Source organism: Tamandua tetradactyla, chromosome 15 (genome assembly GCF_023851605.1).
Source record: "Tamandua tetradactyla isolate mTamTet1 chromosome 15, mTamTet1.pri, whole genome shotgun sequence".
NCBI lineage: Eukaryota > Metazoa > Chordata > Mammalia > Pilosa > Myrmecophagidae > Tamandua > Tamandua tetradactyla.
Window position 1 is genome coordinate 37079287 of NC_135341.1, and position 13090 is coordinate 37092376.

General features: G+C 45.3%; 2 protein-coding genes and 1 pseudogene across 16 annotated transcripts in view; 1 reads left to right on the top strand and 2 right to left on the bottom strand.

The window, feature by feature from the left end:
* Nucleotides 1-775, bottom strand: part of IHO1 (interactor of HORMAD1 1) — a 91412-nt gene extending 90637 nt beyond the window's left edge. For 2 of the 5 annotated variants that reach the window (XM_077129336.1, XM_077129334.1), the window contains exon 1: nucleotides 607-775. Coding sequence is in view for 2 of the 5 variants with exons in the window: in XM_077129333.1 (XP_076985448.1) it covers nucleotides 307-522 (216 nt within the window). In the remaining 3 variants the exon portion in view is untranslated. The other 3 variants (XM_077129333.1, XM_077129332.1, XM_077129335.1) reach the window with 2 other exon arrangements.
* Nucleotides 413-12786, top strand: CIMIP7 (ciliary microtubule inner protein 7). Of its 11 annotated transcripts, XM_077129342.1 has the most exons (8): nucleotides 413-541; nucleotides 962-1103; nucleotides 3769-3950; nucleotides 4723-4806; nucleotides 5651-5790; nucleotides 6627-6740; nucleotides 11914-11970; nucleotides 12365-12786. In XM_077129342.1, the coding sequence occupies exons 5-8, from the start codon at nucleotides 5683-5685 to the stop codon at nucleotides 12779-12781; spliced, it is 696 nt and encodes a 231-aa protein (XP_076985457.1). In that variant the 5' UTR covers nucleotides 413-541; nucleotides 962-1103; nucleotides 3769-3950; nucleotides 4723-4806; nucleotides 5651-5682; the 3' UTR covers nucleotides 12782-12786. The 11 variants fall into 11 exon arrangements, with proteins under 11 accessions (XP_076985457.1, XP_076985460.1, XP_076985454.1 ...); XM_077129345.1 differs by lacking the exon at nucleotides 413-541 and having other exon boundaries at nucleotides 591-1103; nucleotides 12386-12786; XM_077129339.1 differs by lacking the exon at nucleotides 413-541 and having other exon boundaries at nucleotides 596-1103.
* Nucleotides 2743-4652, bottom strand: LOC143656784 (small ribosomal subunit protein eS1 pseudogene; annotated as a pseudogene).
* Nucleotides 12787-13090: the final 304 nt, after the last annotated feature.

Genomic DNA, 13090 nt, shown 5'->3' on the forward strand with positions numbered 1-13090 from the left:
TCCTGACGCCTAGGAGTGTGAGGGCCTTCACGAGCGCCTGAGACTCCTACACTCGTTCTCAGGGGAAGCAAGTCTGTCCCTGTCTATGAACCCCCTCCAGGCTCTGCCAAACCCGCCTCAAACACGAAGAGCTGTCGTGTCGCCATCTTCTGTCTCTCCTTGACAATCCGGAGGCACGCTCTGGGCTCCTAGACCAAATCATTCCTATATCTTTTCTAGAAGACTTCAAGAGATTTTCCATAATACAAGTAAAGTCAAATAGCCTCGCTCGGTTCCCGCCCAGACCTCCCGGGCCAAACCTCTTACTTCAGCCTCCCAGGCAGTACAGGAAATGGGAGAGAGGCCGTAGCCCCTAGCGACTCCTATGATGAAAATGGCCCTCCCAAAATGAGCGCATAAGTCAAAACTGCTTCGGAGCCAGAACTCCCACATGGAAAAAGCGATGAGGAACTTCAGCGCGAGACTAAAACGGAGAAGCCAGCGGCCGGGAGAACCCGCGAGGACCCCGGAAATCCTGAACATGTCCCTACGACCCCGCCTGGTTCTCCAACCACCCCCGCCCTAACCCCTCCTGCCCCCACTTCTGGCGGCCCACTCAGGCCAGACCTTGGGGCTGTCTTGATCTGGTCTTGAGGCCAACTGGTCCCACCGCGGCCGCCTTCACATGCGCGGCCCCGCCCCCACGGCTCATTCTGGCCAGTGGGAATTCCACCCGCCTCAAAGCCCCGCCTTCACCGAAGCACGAGGCTAACGGTTTTAACGGTCCTAACGGTCTTAACCGTCACAAGCCTAGGCCTTGGCCCAGCCGCCTACCTCACGTCACACGCCGCCACACCCAGCACGCATACTCCCCACTGCATGAACCCTCATATCCCCACATACACAGCCTGCCATCCACCCCCACCCAGCACCCCTTCACCAGCCCAGATTCTAATTCAACACTTCACCCACGCCCAACTAGGTGCATTGAGAATAAGGAAGTCAGCGCCAGGGGGCCTGGCCTGGAAGCTGTGAACCCCGGGAACCGCGGTGTGCCATCCGTGAGGGCAGCATGTGGACTGAGCCTGCAAGCTAAGGACCAGGGCTTGACTAGAGCACAGGAGGTCAGAGCTAGTGCGGGACAGGGGAAGCAGCTGGGGGGAGGAGCACTGCAATCAGAAGGGAACACAGAATTGGGGCCGGAGAGGCTGGAGGGGAGAGCAAGGAAACAAGAAATTGTATGCGAGTCCGACCAGCCCAATGCTGGGGCGGCCTGAGAGCAGGGCAGGCAGGGTTATAGATGGTTTTTTGAAACCATCAAGCGTGGAGACAGGATGGGCACACCAATGGAGCCGGCATCGATGGAAAAGAGACTGTACGGAGCCTGGAATGCCTGGAAGATGAGGAAAAAAATCCACAGCAGGAAGTCAGGGACTGGGGAGGGACACCAGGAGAGTGGAGTGCTCTGGTCACCTCCTGGATCATGTTTCAAAGAAGAGAAGTTCAGTTGTGTCAAATACTGCTGATGCAAGGAAATTGAAGAGAGGGAATTAATTATTGGTGACCTTGTCAGGAGCAGCTTCAGTGGACCAGTGGGGGCAAAAACTGGATTGGTGTATGGATTCAAGAGATTAGGAGAAGTTGTATATCCACACAATCGGAGACTTCTAAGTGAAGTATCTAATAAAAAGGAATGAACGATTGATAAATCTTTTATCCTGAGTGGAAAAAAAGCCAGAAACAAAATACCATACGATTCCATTTATAAAATTCTAGAAAATGCAAATTAGTCTACAATAACAAGTTTTATAAACTAAATGATTCCACTTATAAAATTCTAGAAAATGCAAATTAATCTGCAATGACAATAGATTGGTGGTAACCTGGAGTAGGTGAGTGCCCTAGGGAAGGATTATAAAGTGGCAGGAGAAAATTTGGAGGATGGTATGTTTACTCTCTTGACTGTGATGGTGCTTCATGGGTGTGTACATAAATCAAAATGTATAATGTATACTTTCAATATGTGCCATTAATTGTAATTGGTGTTAATTAAACCTAACTGAAGGTTTTTTCACAAATAAGACTTTTTGCCACTTTTAAAAGTCTGAATTTTAAACATAATTGGACAGGTGGCTCATATCCATCAGCTCATTCCACTTTATCACCCGTTTCATCTTCAGTTATTTTTCCAGAACTACTACCTTCGCTGTGACACTCCATTAGTTTTCCCAATTCAAACTTGGGCTTCTTCGGCTCTTTTGCTTTTCTAACAAACACAGCATGGAGAGGATATAGATTGGTGTATTTTGCTGAAGGTGCTGGAATGCAATATACAGAAATAGAATGGCTTTTATAAATGGAATTTATTAAGTTGTAAGTTTGCAGTTCTAAGGATATAAAAATGTCCAAACTAAGGCATATTTTGATTCAAGAAAGGCTGATGACTCCGAAACATTTCTGTCAGCTGGGAATCACATGGCTGGCATATGCTAGGGTCCTTGACTTCTCATTTCTGCATCTCAAAGGTCTTTGGCTATGTAGGCCCTAAAGCTTTTCCAAAATGGTTCCCTCTTAAAGGGCTCTAGTAAGCAACCCCACCTTGAATGGGTGGAGACACATCTCCATGGAAACCATCTAATCAAAATGTCCCACCTACAATTGGATGGGTCACACCTCCATGGAAACAACTTAAAGAGATCCCACTCAACAATGTTGAATGGGGATTAAAGAATATGGCTTCTCTGGGGTACACATGGTTTGAAACTAGCACAGTTGGCAAGCCTTTTCTATGACTTTATCAATGTCTGGAATTAATTTATTGACCATTTCTTTCAAGTCATCTGTACCTCTTGGGTCATGATTTCCATAATCATCTTCTGGATTTTGCGGACCTGTCAGTGCGGAACATAAGGGGTCTTCCAAATCTGATTGTTGCGGTATTTTTTTGTTTTTGTTTTTGTAAAACCAACACAGAACATACAAAGCAAGTAACCATCAGTAGTTTTAATATCAATATGAGCTTCAATCATGGTCTGCTATTTTTTGACCATGGAACTCATCTTTTCATGGGTAAGATCCATGCCATGAAAGTTGGTTAGACAGTTTTTCCCCTGCACATCCTCAGTAATTAGCTTGAATTTTATAGATGCAGCTTCATAATTCTGAGATAAGCAAAGTTCACTTCAAAAACATGACCTTTAAGACCATCAGATGCAATTTTGGTTCCTTGAGTCCTTGTAATTACTGTTTTTCCAATCGTTTCTTATATCAAGCATTGCTGGTGCTTTCACATCATACCAATTTTTCTTAGAAAATAGATACACTGCTTCTTGGCTCCCTTTTTGCCACCTTTTGTAAGATGCTTGTTCTTGCCAACCACCCTGGTGCTGCTCAGAGAGCCAAAAATAAAGCTTTTTTCAAATTAAAAACGTTACAGATAAAGTTGAAGCTCCACTATGTCCTCCCTGATCCCCTCCCCAGGTGACTTCTATCCTGAATTTGGTACCTATAATTCCTATACATTCTTTCTACTTTTATAAGTTTGTAGCCATAGACAACATATAGCATTGTTTTACATGTTCATATCATTTTATAAATAAATGAAACACTGTGCATCCTCCAATAACTTTTTGACAAAATCTTGTTTTTAACATTTATCTCTGTGGATTCAAGTATTCTAGCCCATTTGTAGTAATTTCAGTTTTCTATTCCATTACGTGACTATAGCCTAATTTCTTCATTGTCCTGTTTGGTAAACATTAAGACTACTTCATCTTTTTCCCCATATAGATACTGCAATGATCTTCTTGTACTTATGAGTACACGTGAGAGGAAGTCTCCAAAGTAACTACACTTGGTTGGATTTTCTGGCTAGTATGACTTGTGCCAGTGACAACAGCAGAGTCTAAGCATTTGCTGAGGTTGAATGTTCTATTGCCACATTTTTAGAGGGTGATAACCACCTTCCTTTGGTTAGTAACAGGGATGAACTGCTCACACCCCTGTATTACAAATGAGAGAGTAGGACGATAATCTACCCAAGCTCAAAATGGCACTATGATGTCAATCTTCACATGCTCCTCAGTTATGGCCCCTGTTAACGCTCTCCTCCACTTGGGCCCTTGTAATGTTTACCTGCCACAATTGATGTTGCCAGTCACCACAAAATCCTAAGAGAGAATTTGGTAAAACCTTATTCTGAAGCAATAATTTTATCCTAAGAGCCAACAATCTCTTTAAAATTTATTGTGCCTCCATGGAACACTTTCTAAATTTACAACCCTGGCAGTATAGCTGCACAGTTTTTAAAAATGCAGGATTTGTCTCTAAAATGTTCTTCATCTCGTTGTTTTTTTTGTTTGTTTGTTTGTTTTTTTGCTTGTTTGTTTGTATTTTGCATGGGCAGGCACCTGGACTTAAACCTGGGTCTCCAGCATGGCAGACAAGAATTCTGCCTGCTGAGCCACCATTGCACTGCCCTAAAATGCTCTTTATTATTTTATTGGCTGCAAGTCCATCAGATTGCATCATGAAGCCCCATATATTTTTAAACATAAGGGCTCTCCCAAGCTGTTAATGCCAGGAGGAAGATTTCTCTCTTCTGGAGAAGTAGAAACAAAACAGCAAGCACAAATGGGCAGCAGTCTGGGTACTGACTCAACAATCAGCAGCATTGTGCAGTCATAACCTCTCCTTGTCACTAAGCAACCAGAAGTTGACCTTCTGAAATTCTTCCTTTCTCAGATGTGGCCTCAAAAAGACAAGAGGAACGTTTGCTTTTTCCATTCTCTTCCTGAAAAGATGCAAAGTGCTTTAGTAGGCTCCTGGGTAAGGGTATACTTTCAAATTTATTCTGTCTCCCGGCCCTAGGACTATGACTGAAATTCCTGTGCCATGAGGGTGAAGTGGGAAGGGTTTCAGCTAGCCGGTGGAGGGACCCTGGACACCCACTCCCCCTTTTCCATCCTGAGGTTACTCCTGGGGGCTGATTAGTCTGCTTTATATCCCCTCCATGCCTCTGGGTATCCTGCTAGGCACCTGAACTCCCAGTCCTCTAGCCACCCCCATTTATTTCCTTTCCTTTGTTTGATCCCCTCAGACTGACAGAGTTGAGCCTTCTCTTTACTCTAGGAACACTTTGAGGGCAAAGACTGTGTTTTCGTCTATCTGTATTTTCCATACCCAGCCTGGGCCTGAAACGTGGTAAAGCCCAAGTGAACTGAGAGTAGCAGTGATTTTCAGATGGTAAAGGGATGGCTAGAGGAGTAGGGTGACTCAAGCCTTCAGCAGGATGAACAGACATAGGGCTGCCCTGTTTTGATGAGCCCACTGTTATGGCTAGAGGCAAGGCTTGAGACAGAGTCCCTCTGCTCAGGCATATGATTAAGGAGGACCAGATTCATTTGCCCTCACCAGGGAGCACTAGGGAAAAAGAGATTGAGACGAAGGGGTTCCCTGGCCATACATGGTTATCTATGGGGTGTCTGCTTAACAATATCGGCGCAGTCCAACACCTTCTTGGACCTCTGATAGGTACTCATTTCTATCTTCTGATAGTGCCTCTTTCTGACATTTTCTTCAGAATGTACCTGTTAGTGAAGTTCTCCTTTGGAAAGGTCATCCTTTGCTTGAGTGTTACAGTTTAAGAGGGTACCCTCTTGCCCCAAAATAGCAGGATGTGTGGCAAACAAACTTTGTCAATGGATGCACAGTATGGCTCCATTCAACTCTTGCTCTTCAGGGACCTTTGACCTGCTCTCAGTACTGGGGGAAGGACAACAAAAGAGATCTCCTCTCAGGCTCTCCAAGGAGGTACTATGCCACAAGACAGTTGCCCTGCCCTCAAAACTCTGTTTAGTACTCCCTAACTGAGAAGCTGTTTGATCTTCTCCTCTACTGAAAAGTTTTCCCTTGCTATTAGAATAGAATCCATATTCCTGACCTGATCTAGGCCCTGCTCCTCTCTGACCTCATCTCACATCTCTTCCCAGCTTGCTCATAATCCTTTAGCCGGGGTACTTCTTTCTTGTTCTTCTAACACAGCTCTCTTTTTCTGGCCTCTGAGCCTTTGCCCTTGAGTTCCTCCCTTTAGTTCCTGCTCTCAGTTAGTTTAGTTCCTCCCTACTGCTCCTCACATGACTAACTCCTTCTTGCCTTCAGGTCCCACCCCCATTGTCAAATCCAGCGAGGCTGTCCCTGTTCTCTATCATATCACTCTTGATCTAGTTGTCAGATTATTTCTTCCCTGACCCTCTTTATTACATCTAACTCCCTTATCAGAAGGAAGGTTTACAGGGATCAGGATCTCCTGTCTTTTCACTACTGTCTCCCCAACACATAGTAAGCCTGCCCTTATTAGAGAATGAGTGAGTGAATGTTATCTTGTCCCCACACATAGGAACACAATAGATTTCCCGGGTGGGTCTGGAAGGTCACATCTGAGGCCAACAGTCCTAACCATGGATTGAGACAACTCTCTTCCAACCCCTCACTCAGGGTATCCTTCCTCAGATTTTTCCTATTCTGTCAGCCCCTCTTTGGAGGGGTTTTTAGCCGGGGTTCTCTAGACCATTCATCTAGGGACCCTGATGTCTGGGATTCAGAATGGATGTGTAGTTGTGCTCACCCTCATGCCTGTCTTGTTACAGCACAACAATGGCTTCTATGGACATTATCGAGGCCAATTTAAGAGTGAAAGTGCTCGAGAGTACCGCCTTGCAGCCAAGCCCCAGCCTCCAGCAGTATTCCTGCAACGGTGTCTGGTAGGATATGACCCAAGGGGCAGCTAGGGTGGCTGAGCCAATTCCTACTTCTCTCAGGCCCCAGAGCATCATCCCCAGTCCTTTCACAGCTGGACTGACAAATGGATTCTGCCTACCCAGGGACAGGCATGAAAACTGTTTCCTAAAATGTCAGTTCTTTCCCCCTACAGACAAGGTAGGGAAGAGTAGGTTCCAGGCATACCCCTTCCGGTTGGCAGAGGAAGAGTCAGGTGGAGTGGGTTGCCATGGGGAGAGAGCCTCCAGACCCAGAAAGTAAATCTTGAGCTTTGTCAACAACTGCTCTCATATTCAGATTCCTTGATTCCGTGAAAGGTGATGGTCCATCCCATGGCCAACCTTGCAGTCCAGCAGCTTGGGAATGGGCAGAAAGCCTCCTCAGGTCAGGGAAGTAGCTCAGGAGTTGGCTGGATAGCCATTTGCATGCCTAAGCAGGTTGGACTGGAAAGGAGTGATGGCAGAGATGGCCCACAGTGACTGGAATAGGCTTCTGAAGGGCAGGAGGATGCAGAGCCCCAGGCCCTCCACTTCTTCTAGACCTGGAGACAAGGAGGCCTGGAATCACACATCAGTCCAGGGTCCCAAAGTAGAAAGTACACTTAAAACAGGAGAACCTAGGAGTTCCAAGAGTCTCTGTGGATACCTCAGGGTAAGGTAGTCTCCTGAGTTTAGTAACAACCAAGTGGTCAGTACCCCTAGGTCCAAGGGGATATGGGGGAGGTGTGGCTCCTAGAACCCAGGATAGAGAGAGCTGTGTGCAGAGGGCCAACCTATAAAGACCAGTGACCCTGAGTAGAGAGGCATAGACAGGTGGAGACTGGCCTGGGAGGGAACCAGGAGAAGGAACATCGCCTCCCTCCCTCTCCCCTCCCTCAATGGCAGCTCTCATTCCAGAGACCAGAACATCTTCTCAATCCATTAAACCTGTCCCCCAGGAGAGGACATGTTTTGGCTGCCAAAGGAAATGAAGATTTACTGCAATTATCAACAGCCCAAGCAGAAGGAACCATGTGATCTGAGCTCGGATTGTATAACTGTCAAGTCTCATGGCTTTTTCTATGCCTAAAGCTGTTTTAATTAATGGTACTACTTAGGGAAGGTGCATATTTTATTTTCTCATTAGTTAAGAGGTACCCGGTTTCAGGTGGATGATATCAGCTATTGCTGTTGAAAATCTTTCCAAGATGTGGCATCCAATTTTCTTTAGCTTGGGGGAAATAAAAAAAAATTGTTCATGACATTTAGGGGCAAGAAAATTCTCAGGATTCTGGGGTGGGGTTTTTTGTTTGTTTGTTTGTTTTTCCTTCTCAACAAATTAATCTGTTTCTAGCCTTTACCTGTCCGACTCTTGGGAAATGTAATTCTGGTCATGTTTGTTCCTAAGGTCAGACAAGAGTTCCTAGGGCTGATGGTTGGTGGCAGGTCCTTCATCAATGGTACCATGATGACTGTGCCCTTGCTGCTATTTCATGCCACTATCTACCACAGAGTCTTCTCTCTTGGTACCCAATCACTGTAGACTGCCCAGCCTCCACGGGTACCATCAGCCCTCCCACAAAAAGGTGTTGCCCGCTCCCAGGAAACCTATCTTTCCTCCAAGCCCTCCAGATGGAACCCCACCCCTAGCCCCGCCTGACCAGGGACCATTGTATTGCCACCTCCATGGAAAAGAAGACCTGGATGGTTTAGAAACAAGGCTCCAAATAATAATTCTCAGGGACAAGAAAACCCAGAATTGCCTGCATGGAAAGGAAGTGCCTGCACTTTTCACCAGGTTCCCAAAGTTGTAAGAACAAAATTCAAGTCAGTGAGAGTCAATAGATTGTCCTGCCACTATAAGAATAGTGAATTTCCAGGTTCTGAGCTACCTCCTGTGATGGAGATCTTCTCATTCTAGATGTACAATTCTGTAAATGACAAAAGAGATACGGGAGAAATTTAGGGGTCAGTAGAAACTGGCCCCAGGCCCCCAGGGGTTTTTTTTAATGAAATTTTATTGGAAAAGTTATAGATTAATACGTAATTGTAATAAATAGTAGAGAGAGATTCCATCTATATTTTGTCCAGTTTCCCCCCATGGTAACATTTCGCAAAAGTATAAAATCACAACCAGAATAGTCTACCTACCTTATTGAGATTTCCTCAGTTTTACTTATATTCATTTATGTATTAAGTTCAATACAATTTTATCACCTGTGTAGATTTGTGTACGGTATCTATTACCACAGGCAAGATATTGACCAACATTACAAGGATCCCTGGTGTTACCCTTTTATAATCATACCTACTTCCCTCTCACTTCTCCACCCCTTCCCCCATCCCTAATCCTGGCAACCACTATCTGTCCTCCATTTCTAAAATTTTGTCATTTCAAAAATTTATATAAATGGAATAATACAGTATGTAACCTTTGGGGATTAGATTTTTTGCTCAGCACAACTTCCTAGAGATTCATCAGTTGTTCCACATATCAATAGTTTGTTCCTGAGTAGTATTTCATGGTATATATGTAACAGTTTGTTTAACCACTCACCTGCTGAAGGGCATCTAGATTCAGTCCAGTTTTGGGCTCTTACAAATGAAGCTGCTATGAAAATTTGTATGCAGGTTTTTGCGTGAACATAAGTTTTCATTTCTCTGGGATAAATGCCCAGGAGTGAAATTGCTTGGTCATGTGGTAGTTGCATGTTTAGTTTTTTAAAAGTTGTCAAATAGTTTTCCAGAGAGGCTGTACTATTTTACATTCCCACCAGCAATGTACAAATAATCTAGTTCCTCCACATTCTAACCAACATTTGGTGGTGTCATTATTTTTTACTTCAGCTATTTTGATAGGCATGTAGTGATATCTCATTGTGATTTTAATTTGCATTTCCCTAATGGTTAATGACGCTGAACATCTTTTCATGTGTTATATGCTATCTGTATATCTTCTTTGGTAAAATGTGTGTTCATGTTGTTGCCCATTTTCTAACTGGATCATTTGTTATTTTATTGTTGTATTTTGAAAGTATTTTATATATTCTAGATACTAATCCTTTGATGAATAGGTGGTTTGCAAGTATTTTCTCCTAGTCTGTAGCTTGTCTTTTCATCCTCTTCACATGGGCTTTCAAAGAACAAATTTTTAGTTTTGATCAGGTCCAGTTTATCAATTTTTTCTTCTATGGCTCTTGCTTTTGGTATCAAGTCTAAGTCTTTGCCTAGCTCTAGATTCTGAAGATTTTCTCTTATGTTTTTTTCTAAAAGGGCCATGAGTTTTTAATTCCCATCGTGTCAGCTTGCTTTATGAGGAATTAAAGGTAAGGCTGGCTGGCTTCCCACAGGTGTACACCCTTGTAGAGCTTACATTCTGATTAGACTGGTTCTCTAAGGCATGAAGTTCCATGAGGGGAGCTTGTTAAAGATACGTATAACAGGCCCAAATCTGGAGATTCTGTTTTAGGGGTCTGGAATGGGGCCAGCCCCTGCATTTTATCTTGGAACCTGTTGTTGGCCAATGCTCATGTTCCCAACCCCAAAACTGAACTCACCACATACAATAGCCTCCAGAATCAGGCCACTGGTGTCAGCAGCAGGAAAGGCCAAGTCAGGGAAGGGAATAGCTCTGAAGGCAGAAAACAAGCACAGAAGAAGATGGTCTTTGCCATGGTCTGGGGGTCTGAGGAGTGGCTTTTCTCTGTCTGAATATGGGGCATGGCTCTCTGGCCCCAATTTGGTCAAAGAAAATGCCCTAAAGCTGGGGTTTCCTGTCCCTGTTCATTGATTTAATAGCAGACATTTATTGAGCACAGTACCAGGCACTGTTCTCAGTGCTAGAATTAAGGATGTGACCAAGACTGACAACAATGTCTGCCCCAAGCAGGTTATATTCTATTGGGGTCATCAGATGATAAACAACATCACACACACACACATATATATATATATATATATATATATATATATATATATATATATATATATATATATATATATAATCATATAGTATATAAGAAGGTGACAAATGCTATGGGACAGAGTTGAAGTGATGGGACTGTATAGTGTTCAAGGAAGGCTTCCTAAGAGGAAAGACAGAAGGATTCACATGGCCAGGTGGAGGAAGAGTCCCAGGAAGAAGGAAAGGGCAATACTATGATGGGAGCACTTGCTGTGTTTGAGGAGCAATAAAACAAGCATGGCTGGAAATAATGGAGAGACAGATATTATGCGGGTCTCATGGGTCACTATAATGACATTGGCCTTTAAAGAGGAACTGTTGTGGATTTTCTGTAAACACCATTTGGACTTTTGGACATGATTTAATTTCAGCATTAAAAGAATTATTCTGGCTGATTTAAGAGAATAGATTGTGGAGGGACAAGTTTGGAAGCAGGATACAAGCAGGAAGCTCTTGCCATAATTTAGGAAATTTCCTTAGGAAAGAAAGGAAGGTGGCTTGGACCAACGGAAGTAGTAAGCATTATGTGAGAAGGGGTCTGATCCTGGGTACATTTTGAAGGAAGCACGAAAAAATTTCCTGGCATATTGGCTGTGGGATGGGAAAGAAAAGAGTCGAGAGGGTACTCTTAAGGTGTTTGACAGGATAGAGTGGCACACCTTCCCGCTCTTGGGCACCCTGTGAGCTGGAGTTACACTGGATAAGGGGCCATGGCCTGAGTTGGGAGAGACTGTAGGTAGAGTGGGTTTGGGAGATGATCCAGAACATAGTCATGTATTTGGAGATGCCCATTAGATATCAACTTTGAGATATGGAGTAGTTAGTTGACTATTAAGTCCAGAGTTCTGACGAGAACTCCAACTAGAGACAAAAAAATCAGTTTCCAGATGGCATTGTAGGGTCAAGAGCTTTGGGCATGTTGATGAGGGAGTGAACAAGGACAGAGAGGAGGAAAGGACTGAGGCATGAGTCCTGGGCATTTTGCTTTAGGGGTAAGTTACAGGACAAGGTGTCCCAAGAGTGAAGTGTTGCTTTGTCTCTGCCCTTTCAGGGTCTTGAAAGTTTAACAGTTTAGGCAGTTTAGGGGTAGTGGCTGCTGGCAGCTTCTCTGCACAACTAGGCCCTGAGGTAAAATAATGGGGGGGGGGGCGTGGGGAGAGGGTGGGTAGGTAGGTGTCATTTTCCCCATTAACCTTTTTCTCACTGTCTTTCAAGGAACCAGCGCAGCAACACTTCTTCTCCAAGCATGACAACCGTACTTCCTTTGACAAAGTGAGTGCTGGAGGGAGGAGGGGAAGTGGGTGGCTTAGGCTGATATCAAGGACAGAGCAGAGGGCAAGGCAGAGGGGAATAAGACAATAGGGGGACACCTTATACAGGCAGATGCATACCTGTCTTCCTGACAATCTCTATTTTCTGGGAACACCAAATGGAGACACTTCTCTTTGGTTTCCCTGATACCTTTCCTGATAATGTGCAAATATCCCAGAACCATTCACTTTCTGGGGACCTCATCCTGGGATGGAAGGCAGGCCAAGGAAGCTAGGGCACAGGTCAGCAAGGGCAGGTGCAGCCTGGGCATCACCAGGCAGGTTTAGAATTGGTTAGGGCCCAAGGAGGTGCCTGGTACCAGAACTGTGGGCCAAGGGCCCCTACTGTTGAGGAGGGCCCCTATTACCTGCTGCAGGGCATCGGGAGGCGGAAAGATCTGGAGCGTCTGAGGCAGCGGCACACCTTCCTGCACTGGGCACCCTGTGAGCTGGAGTTACGCCAGCAGCGGCCCCTTGAATCCTCCTACCAGTCTGATTTCCGGTCAGGCCTAGGACTCGGTAGCCTCCCTCAGCGCCTCGTTCACTTCGTGCAGATTCAGCCTGCCCGTGCCAGCACCACCTACCAACAAAACTTCTGCCAGCCATTCCAAGGCAGCCACTGTAGTAGCGATAAATTGGGGCTTGAGGCCCGAGTCACCAACGTACTGCCTGACCTCTCAGGGACCCTGAGACCCAAGCTGCTGCAGCACTACCTTCATGCTGGGGTTTCTGAGTGTCTCAACTGGTCCAGAGCATTAAACAAGGATGGCTGACACAAGTCTGAGAGGCCTGAGAGAAGTGGGGCACTGCCAAGCCATACTCCTACCTCCTATGGCACCTATATGCTGGACAGTGTAGGTGCTGCCATGAGAGTCCCACTGCTGAGAAGGAGTGAGGCCTGCAGGATAAGGACTCAGGAGGGTCTCCATAACCAAAGCAGGTGGGTGCTGGGGCCCCAAATACTCCTCTGTTCCTATAACATCCCCCGCTGTGAGTCCCTTGTACCCAGAGAGCTGTAGGAAAAGCTGCTCATGGGCAGCAAAGGCTGAGGAGGTGGCAAGAGTTGGCAGCTTCCTCTGGGA

Coding starts and splice junctions, on each gene's coding strand:
- CIMIP7 (XM_077129342.1), top strand. CDS start 5,683: ATGCACAGTATGGCTCCATTCAACTCTTGCTCTTCAGGGACCTTTGAC. Junction 5,791..6,626: donor CTCTCAGGCTCTCCAAGGAG/GTACTATGCCAC, acceptor GTCTTGTTACAG/CACAACAATGGCTTCTATGG. Junction 6,741..11,913: donor TATTCCTGCAACGGTGTCTG/GTAGGATATGAC, acceptor CTGTCTTTCAAG/GAACCAGCGCAGCAACACTT.